This window comes from Crocodylus porosus, unplaced genomic scaffold (assembly GCF_001723895.1).
Source record: "Crocodylus porosus isolate Cpor-Errol unplaced genomic scaffold, CroPor_comp1, whole genome shotgun sequence".
NCBI lineage: Eukaryota > Metazoa > Chordata > Crocodylia > Crocodylidae > Crocodylus > Crocodylus porosus.
Window position 1 is genome coordinate 65,761,882 of NW_017728909.1, and position 9,832 is coordinate 65,771,713.

Consider the following 9,832-nt stretch of genomic DNA (forward strand, 5'->3'; position numbering starts at 1 on the left):
ACAGTCAGGTCAACTAGGGTCTGGAACCAACTTCCAAGAGAAGTGGTGCTGGCCCCTATCCTGGGGGTCTTTAAGAGGAGGTTAGATGAACACCTTGCTGGGGTCGTTTGACCCCAGTAATCTTTCCTGCCACGGCAGGGGGTCGGACTAAATGATCTACTCAGGTCCCTTCCGACCCTAGAAACTATGAAACTATAACCAGCTTGGGAAGTGTCTGTGGCAGGCCTCATTCCTATCTCAGTTAATGTAGTGTAAAATCAGAATTCCATTGCAACTAACTGAGAATTTCTTATATAAGCAGCAGTGGATAGGAGGAGAAGCAAACTTGTCTAGAAGGGATGGGTAGTTCTTGTTTTTTGGGGGAGTTCTTTAAGTATGGAAAGGACAAAACAAATCCATTGCTGTTAGCTTGTGTTGTTGTGGGAAAAGGAATACAAGAAGAGTTTGGTAAAGTCCTTACTATATAAGGAAATACTTAGTAAGCTGCAACAGTACACCAGTGGTGCTCAACCAGGGTGCTACCAAATTAAAAAATAAGTTATGGGGCTGTGCCCCGATTCTAAAAAAAGTAGGAGAATGACTAGTATAGATCTACATCTATAAGGCTCAAATGTTTACATGACTTTTTCCAGATTCAAATTATGTAAAAAATCACCATGGATTCTGGATAAACTATGCATTTCCCACTGACTATGTTTCCTCTGCCATCCACTGTGTTATACTATTAATACAGCATTTGCCTTCTATCTGAGAACTTGGAAAAACACTCAAGTTCTGAAAGACACCGTTATATGTCCATTCATTAACTTTCATCTAAGAAATCTAGTAAAATAGTATAATAAGTATTTTCCTTCATTTCTTGTTTTCTAGGAAGAAGAAGAAAAATAGGTTCATAATATCAAGGTTTCAAGTTTAAGTAAATGGATGCTTGTTCAGAGCATGCATGTACTTCTAATGCTCTAGTACTATACAGGCCTTTGTTATTTGCAGATTTTGACAATCTCTTAAGTGGGGGCATGCAGTTATATCCAGTCAAATATACTTGGTTAAAACAGACATTATTGTTAAAATACTTATAAAATAAAATGTTAATGATTGGTCTTATTTCAATACTAGATATATCAACAGTTCTTGGGTGTCTATTACAAATGTATAGGACAAGATGACCTCAAATCCTTAAATTAGGATCATAATCAGTAACTTTCTGTATTCATAACAGAGTATTCTATTCAGGAGACCTTCATGTTGTATTTTACATATTAGGATTCAACTTGACATGTCGGTAGGATGATCTAAGGAAAATATACTAACATGCTACTTTAAAAAGTATATATTTTTTAAATCAAGCCTAAGGTGCAAACAGTAACCTGAATTCAAAGCAGAACTGAACTATTTTCTTGTGTGGAGAAATGCTGTATGTGTAAATACTAACATATAGAAGAATAAGGAAATTTTGATATAGTATTCTTGTTTTTATGAGAATATCCTACTCTTTATGTTTTTTCCTCTTGGTTTCGCTGGTTGAGTCATCCACAGAGTCGTCACTACTAGATGAATCCTGCCAAAAGAAACCAAAGAATATACAGGCTTCATTATAATATAGTATTATAAAAGGAATAAAACTGTTAGCAATCTGGCTTCTATTCCTGATTTAGCAAAGTTTATTCTTCCCATCTGATACCAACCAATTTCATTACACACCCATATGTTGAATACAACCCTGTACTATTAGTACTATTTAAATCATCCCAGATTTCTATTCATGCACATCAGAACACTGGAAGACACTATAAAACACTTTAGTCTTAAAGAATAACAATTTTAATTACTTTTATAATCATCAAATCAAGATAAACTTGTACCAGAAACCTGAGAATTGTCTCCTTTTTTAAGGACAATTCCTGTCAGTTTTGTATCCTTCCCATTTCTTGCACTTACGGACTACAATAGCTTCAAAAATTAAATTTACGCTCAGTGTAAAGTGTACTTTCAAAAATGAATTAACCGTTGTCTCTCAAGACTTTCTTAATATTATTCATATTCAGGCAGTGAGAAAACTGGAGAAAATTCATCTTCAAAATTGGCATTGAGAGAGAAATACTTATCACCAGTTATAAGTTAAAGTTATGTCTGCACTGCAGCTTTTAATCGTATAGCTGAAATAACACTGAACAAACTCTTAAAAAATGAACCACCAACATCATATAGAAACAACGGGAGAACAAAAAGAAAAAAACTTAAGACTATTTCTGACCATTGTTTACCTATACCTTAAAAGTGTGGTCAGATGCCCATAGAATTTGTTTTACAGGTACTTTTCACCATTTTATCTTGAACAGTGCCATCTTTAACCATATGTTAAATTAAATGATTCACTGAAAAGGTGAATACTTTAGGCTATGGATTTTTTTTTTTTTTTGAAGTATAGGCCAGGGATTCGCAAAGTTTTTATGCCGCGGCCCAGCAGTCACAGCTGACTGCAACTGGAATTTCCAGCCAGAAGGCAGGTAAGGATACTCCCACCCCCCCAGTGGTGGGGGGAGCAGCCCAAACCCTGTGGTGCTATGGGTCCTGTGGAAGGAGCCGCAGCCTCTCTGCCCAGCTCTGGGGGGCTGTGGTTTGCCGATCTGTGGCCACTTCCAGTCTAGCAGCTGACCTGTGGCCTGTGGATTGAGAACCCCTGGTACAGACTGTATCTTAAAGTTTTGGTGAAGTAGATTCCTCCTCCCTCTTGTCTCTGCATAACATCCTTTTTTAAACTAACACAATTTGTTATATGGAAAATTAATTAGGAAAATATTTTAATAACATTATAAGCCTTGAAATGCAATTTAGAAAACTGATAAAAACAGAAATGTGTGACCTTTCCCTTTGCCATGGATTTGAGAATATAGTTAAAAATAATACAGACCCAGTGGTTTTTCTAACTTCACCACTTACCTGAACATATGTAATTTAAAATGTTAGTATGTTTCTCTATAAGAGCCTCAGACATGCATTAAAAAAATCTTGTACTGACATATTCCGGAAGGAGAGGATTTGGCTCCACATAGATTTCTATTTAACATTCCAGGCACCAAACCCGAGTGTTTACATTTATAACATTTACAGCAAGCTATTTACCTCTTCTGAACCACTGTCTGATGAAGCTGCTTTTTGCTGCTGTTGCTGCTGCTGCTGCTTTCTGAGCATTGCTGATCTCTGAACAGTTAGAATACTTGGATTCGATTTCCAAAACTGAATCAGAAATCAAATACAAGATTAATGAAGTCAATTGTCTAGAAACTTTAAAAATGATTTTATACAAAGTTAGATTTCTTAATATGGGAAGTTTCACTTCAGTTATTCCCAACTTGAAAATAAAATTGGTGCCATTTTCATTAATTTTACAGCAAATAACATGTAATTTTATCTAACATCACTTTTCAAATGTATTAAGAGTTTTGCAAAACTATACTCATTTAAATAAAAACTATTCCAACAATACACTAAATATCCTATTTCATGGTAAACCACTTTAAATGCATTATAATTCAGTTACTACTACTGAGACAGTGTGGTTGATGCAATCTTTAAATCATTTTGTTAAATGAAAGGGAGAGTCTTAAAGCAGTCTTTGAACCTCATGTTAATTAAAATTACTTTAAATTTCTATAATACTTCCCTCCAATAGGAAATGAAAACATTTCACAAACTTATACACCATGTACAGAAAAGCATTACAGTGAAGTTCAGATAGTTTTGGCTTAAAAATCCATTTTAGTGAGGTTAGGAAGTCATTTAGATATTTTTCTCAGAGTTTAGCAGATTTTTACTTCATGAAAAGGCTACTACATATAAATTTGTAGTTACCTGCTCAACAATTTGTCAGATATCTGCAAGCTAAGGCATGAGGCCAAGGTTTTCAAAAGTAAAATTTAGGAAGGATTTAGGACTCCAGGTGACCAATCAATTGATCTTGTATGAGTACTCAGAACTTCTGATCAAGCTATTTATTTAGGAACCTACAAAAGGATTTGGGAAAAAACTTCAAAGTATCCATTTACGAAAACCCTGACCTTAAGATTTGCTGTGATAGTCCTAGCACATGCTTATTTTACTAAACAATCCAAGTCAGATCGTAAAAATGTAATTAGACTTCCCATTCTATTCCATGAAATAGCTGTACGAAACCATAAAAAAAGCTGTAGGAAATAACTACTCCAAGTCAAGTATCTTCCATGGAAGGGCATTCATATATTTTACCTCAGCTCCACCAACTTTAGGCGGTTTAGCCTGAACTTGTTTCTTCTCCTTAGATGCATCAGACTCTGATTCTGACTGGCTTCCTGACTCTGAACCAGAGTCAGAGTCGCTGCTACCTGACTGGCTGCTACTTCCATCGCTGCTGCTTCCAGAGCTTGAACCAGATCCAGAACCTGACGCTGACCCAGAATCATCATCTGATTGGCTGCAATTAGAAGTTAAAAGATTATTATCCTTTGTTCTAATTACTAACTTAACTCACAGTGATACGAGAAATAATTTAGCAACTTGTGAAGCACATACAGATAGCCCACTTTTAACTCACTTTGTAGAGCTCCCAACGTTGCAGTAGCCAAGAACACTGTACAGGTTGAATCAATTAACAACATATCAAAACAAGAAGAATACATATACTTCCCTATAACCTAAAGCGTTAAAAGAAATGTAGGAAAAAACTTTAATTACAGAATTTTGAATTGGAAAATTTTCCAGTGCCCTACATAGAGCATGATCTGATTTGGCATATTTATTTGACTTAAATTTAGTAAACAAAACTAAAAATGCACCCCACGTAAATTTTACGTCCCAACAGCCACAAGTATTTGAACCGAAATAGTCGATTAGGAAAAAACTAAATACAGCACACCGACTGTGGTTTAAATGTTATATTCAAACAAATTCACAGCTTTATGTGGAAAGAAACTATTTTTTTGGAATACTTGTAAAATGTAAAGACAATACACAATAGCAAGGACTTCCCTTACATTGCTTGTTTAAATGTACAGAAAAAAAACAAAAGCACCGAAAACTCTTGGCACACTAATTTTCGCACACCCAAAGAACTGTGCATGATATGCCATGGTAGTCCACTCATCTACTTCAACAGAGTTTATTAACTCTCTTCCACTGAGGTCATTGCAGCACCTCTGGTGTCACTGTCACTATCGGTACAATCACTTGCACTTCCATTTCAGAATCAGATTGAGGCAAATCTGATTCAGAACGACTTGAACCACATTCTCTTTTGCTAAATGATGGTTTTACCAATGAGTCTATGGGCCAGGGCAACTTATCATCGCACTACATCTTCTTCAACAATTGTGCTTCTAACTGATTCTCCAGAAACTGGAGATTTTGAGAAATAGAAACAAACTTAGCAGTGCGTTCATTTGTTAGACTATTCCTCTTTTTTGTCTTGATTGAGCTGAAAGCCTTCCAGTTCTGTTCACAAGCACCTGTTGCTGGTAGGATACTTAAGATCCTCAGAGCAATCCCAGACAACAGTCAAGTGTTACAGTATCCCTTCCACCATGTGAGAGGAGACATTCTCTGCTACCCACCAAATGATGTCTTTGCTTCAAAGTATTTCTTCTGCAGGGTACCTGACAATGTCTGTCATCACAGATATTAGCATCCATTCATTGTTACTAATTAATTTTATGAAACAATTTTTAGATATGGAAAATTTCCCATGGAAAAATAAAGCACTGGAAAATTTTCTGCCCCACATCTCTGATCTACATATTCTCTTCAAGAGGAAATTCTACAGTTGTTACCTTATTATTGTGAATGCCCTACACCAGGGGTTCAACCCACAAACTGCAGACCAGGTCTGGCATCCAATGCCATGGCCTTCTGCACTAGATTATCACTGAGATAGTGTGGTTGATGTGATCCCAGCACACAGGCAATGCAAAGCCCTGGGGGCTCCAACCCCAGCACATGTGACAAGGCAGGAGCAGTGCAAGGACCTGGGGCCTTGATCTCAGCAGGTGGGGCCAGACAGAAGTAGCATGGGACCCCAGAGCTGGATCCCAGTGGGTAGGTTGGCATGAAACCCCATCCAAGCACACAGGGGGACAGCTGAGTCCTTGCAGGGGCCCTATCTGGGAATGCGGGCCTGATTCAGCCTGTGAACTGGTGCCACTTGTCTGGCCTGCAAAGCCAAAAGACCCAAGTACACTGCTCTATATCCAATGTCCATAAAGTTTACCATATGGGACATGCATATTTAGTTTTTCTGGTCTAGTAATTCATGGTAATTCAATGTAGAGACAGCAATATGCACTTTGAATTTCACCCAGTAGTCACTGACAGCTATTACAGACAGCAAAAACAAGATGAAAAGAAGGGAAGAATTAAGAACAGCTTCCCCTTCTAAACAAATAGCTGGCAGACAGTTTCTCAGACCAAGCTGATCTGTAGGGCCCAGGAAACAATACCCTAATGCAGAACAGATCATTCAGGAACAATACATACTATACAAGCAGACAGAATGGGCATGGCATTGTGCTTCATACTGCCCCCCTCTATTATTTGTTTCCTTGTTTGAAATAAAATCAGCTTTACAATTGGCAATACCTACTCCTTTTTAGTAAGATCTGAGAGAGCGCAATAAATACACTCCAAGCCTACAAAGATATTTTCCAGCCAAAACAGGCACGCTTGTCTGCTGGTGCGTGAGTTAGCACGGAGTTCAAGCAGGAGGATGCACGGGAGGGCTGAGGCCCTGCCTGTGAGCCCCCCAGGGTAGACAGTCCCAGCCATAGCCAGCCTACCAGAGGCATGACATGGACGGGCATGACCCACATCCCAAGGGTCCCCTCGGGCTCTGCAGCCCCCCCCACCCCCCAGAGATGGCCACCCAGATGGAGCCCATGGTTTCGGGCTCCACGCAGACAGAGCCCCTGGCTCTCGGCTGCAGGGGCTGCCCGTCCCTTTTTCAGGCTCCAGGGCCCGGGAGCAGGCTACCTCCCCTTGCGGGGTCTGCTGCCTACTGGGGTCTCTGGCATGCCAGACGGAGGAGCTCCTGGCCACAGTCCAGAGACTGCATGCCATCAGGGACTGCGAGCAGGAGACAGACTCCTACTGCCAGGCCCTTCTCCCCCGGAAGCCGGAGGGTAGACCACAGTCTCCCTCCAGGACAAAGGAGGACTCCAGGACCTCCCACTCTGCGCAGTCAGGGGCATGGACCAAGGTGGTCAAGGGCCCTAAGGCCCGCTGCACCAAGGCTCCTGCCCCGCCGGAGCTTAGCAACTGGTACGAACCTCTTGCTGCTCCAGCAGAGCCTGCTGAGTTGCCAGCTCCTGCAGGCAACACAGGCTCAACTACAGCTACTGCCCCCACTCTCCCCAAGACAAAACATAAGGTGTTTGTTCTGGGAGACTCCATCCTGAGGGGGCAATATGCCACCCCGACCCCTGAGCCCAGGAAGTGTGCTGCTTCCTGAGGGCCTGCATCTGGGGCACTGCAGAGAGGATCCCTAAGCTCCTCCAGCCCACAGACAACAATCCCATGCTCCTTATTCATGTGGGCACCAATGACACAGCTCAAAGCGCTCCCAGCCGGGTCATGCGGTGCTACAGGGATTTGGCAGCGGGACTAAAGGGTCTGGGGGCACAGATAGTGTTCTCTTCAATCCTCCCAGTCTCGGGGTATGAGGAGGGAGAGGAGGATCCACGTAGTTAACCAAAGACTGCAGGAAGGCTTTGGCTTCCATGACCACAGCCCGCTCTTTGGCGTGAGGCAGCGAGCTGCTGGGAAGAGATGGCCTCCACCTCTCTCCCCTGGGGAGGAGGCTCTTCTCAGCCAGACTGGCTGACCTGCTCCACTGAGCAACCCTTGCAAAGCCAGCAGGCCGAGGCACTTAAGGGAGCCCACCCCTGCCCCAGCCCTGGTACAATCTGTGGGCAAGGCAAGAGCCCCCAAGGGGACACGTGCCTGCCTGTAAACAAATGCCAGGAGGTTAGGGAATAAGCAGGAGGAGCTTGTCCTCCTGCTTAAATGCAAAAAATTATGATGTCATAGGGATAATGGAGACCTGGTGGGACTCCACCCATGACTGGGCCATGCATATAGATGGCTATACCCTGTACAGGAGGGATCATGTAGATAAAGGGGCGGGGGGTGTAGCTTTCTATGTTAAGGAAAGCTATGCGTCCCTGCAAGCTGATGTTGGCAACCAGGGTGGATGACTGGAGACCCTCTGGGTTAAAATCCATGGGGAACATGGTACAGGGGACACAATGGTGGAAGTCTACTACAGACCTCCTACCCAAAGTCTAGAGCTTGACCAAGAGTTTGCCTGGGAACTGGCTGAGGCCGCATGCTCCAGGAACATGGTTGTCATGGTTACTTCAATTGACCGGACATCTCATGAGAGGATCACTCAGCAAAATCTGAGCAGTTGCAAAGCTTCCTATCTTGCGTGGATGACCTCTACCTGACTCAAGAAGTCTATGGGCCAATGAGAGGCTGCTCAACCTGGTAGTGGCTACTGGGGATGACCTAATCAGTGACCTAGTGATTGATGGGAAGCTGGGTGACAGCGACCACAACTGATCACCTTCACCATCTGCCATAAAGCTGGCAAGTCAGTCAGCAACATTGAAGTCCTTGACCACAACCCCAGGGAGAGGGGAGTTCAAGAAGAGTGGTTGCTCCTCAAGGGAGCAATCCTCAATGCACAAGCTAAGTCTATTCCACTCAGAGGAAAGGCAGCAAGAGGGCACAGCAGCCCCCCTGGCTCTCCAGGGATCTAACAGACCTCCTGAGGCTAAAAAGAAAGGCCTATAAATGATGGAGGATACGATTCACCTCCAAGGAGGATAATTCTGTACTGGTCCCGCAGGGAGCAAACCAGGAAAGCCAAGGCTGCAACTGAACTCCAACTAGCTTCAAGCATCCAGGAGAATAAAAAATCCTTTTTCAGATACATGGGGAGCCAGAGGAAAAGCAAGGGCAACACTGGACCCCTGCTGAACTAGATGGGGCAACTGACAACTGATGCTCAGGAAAAAGCCAACCTATTAAATGGGTACTTTGTGCCAGTCTTTCATCACTCCCATAGGACGCCTGTGCCCGCTACAGGATAGGGAGGTCCGGGTGAGAGAGATCCCCTGCCCTCCATTAACGCTGCCCCCGTGAAGGAGCACCTCAAGAAGCTGGATACCTTCAAGTCAGCCAGCCCTGACAATCTACACTCCAGGGTACTCAAGGAGCTGGTGAGCATCATAGCCCAGCCTCTGGCACAAATCTTTGAAAACTCCTGGTGCTCTGGTGTAGTGCCCAAAGACTGGAAGAAGGCCAATGTGTGCCTATCTTCAAGAAAGGGAGCAAAGTGGATCCAGCTAACTATAGGCCCATCAGCCTGACTTCTATCCTAGGGAAGATCTTTGAAAAGTTTATTAAAGAGGCCATCCTTAATGGACTGGCCGACACCAACACCCTAAGGGACAGCCAGCATGGGTTTGTTGTGGGTAGGTCTTGCTTGACCCATCTCATTTCCTTCTACGACCAGGTGACCTATCACCTGGACAAGGGAGAAGAGATTGATGTCATATCTTGACTTCAAAAAAGCCTCTGATCTGGTATCCCATGATCACCTCTTGGCAAAATTGGCCAATTGTGGCCTTGGGTCCACCATGACCCGCTGGCTGGGAAACTGGCTCCATGGTCAGACCCAGAGGGTAGTAATTGATGGAAGTCAATCATCATGGTGTCTTGTGACCAGTGGGGTCCCCCAAGGCTCCGTCCTTGGACCCATATTGTTCAACATCTTCATTAATGATGTGGACACTGGAGTCAG

The 9,832-nt window shown here is 43.0% G+C and overlaps 1 protein-coding gene across 1 annotated transcript in view; it reads right to left on the bottom strand.

The window, feature by feature from the left end:
* Nucleotides 1-9,832, bottom strand: part of CHD1 (chromodomain helicase DNA binding protein 1) — an 87,134-nt gene that overhangs the window by 53,049 nt on the left and 24,253 nt on the right. Inside the window, exons 2-4 of the mRNA XM_019532416.1 lie at nucleotides 4,246-4,450; nucleotides 3,124-3,237; nucleotides 1,491-1,558 (exon numbers count right to left, since the gene is read on the bottom strand). Of these exons, the coding sequence (XP_019387961.1) occupies nucleotides 1,491-1,558; nucleotides 3,124-3,237; nucleotides 4,246-4,450 (387 nt within the window). The remainder of the gene's footprint in view (nucleotides 1-1,490; nucleotides 1,559-3,123; nucleotides 3,238-4,245; nucleotides 4,451-9,832) is intronic.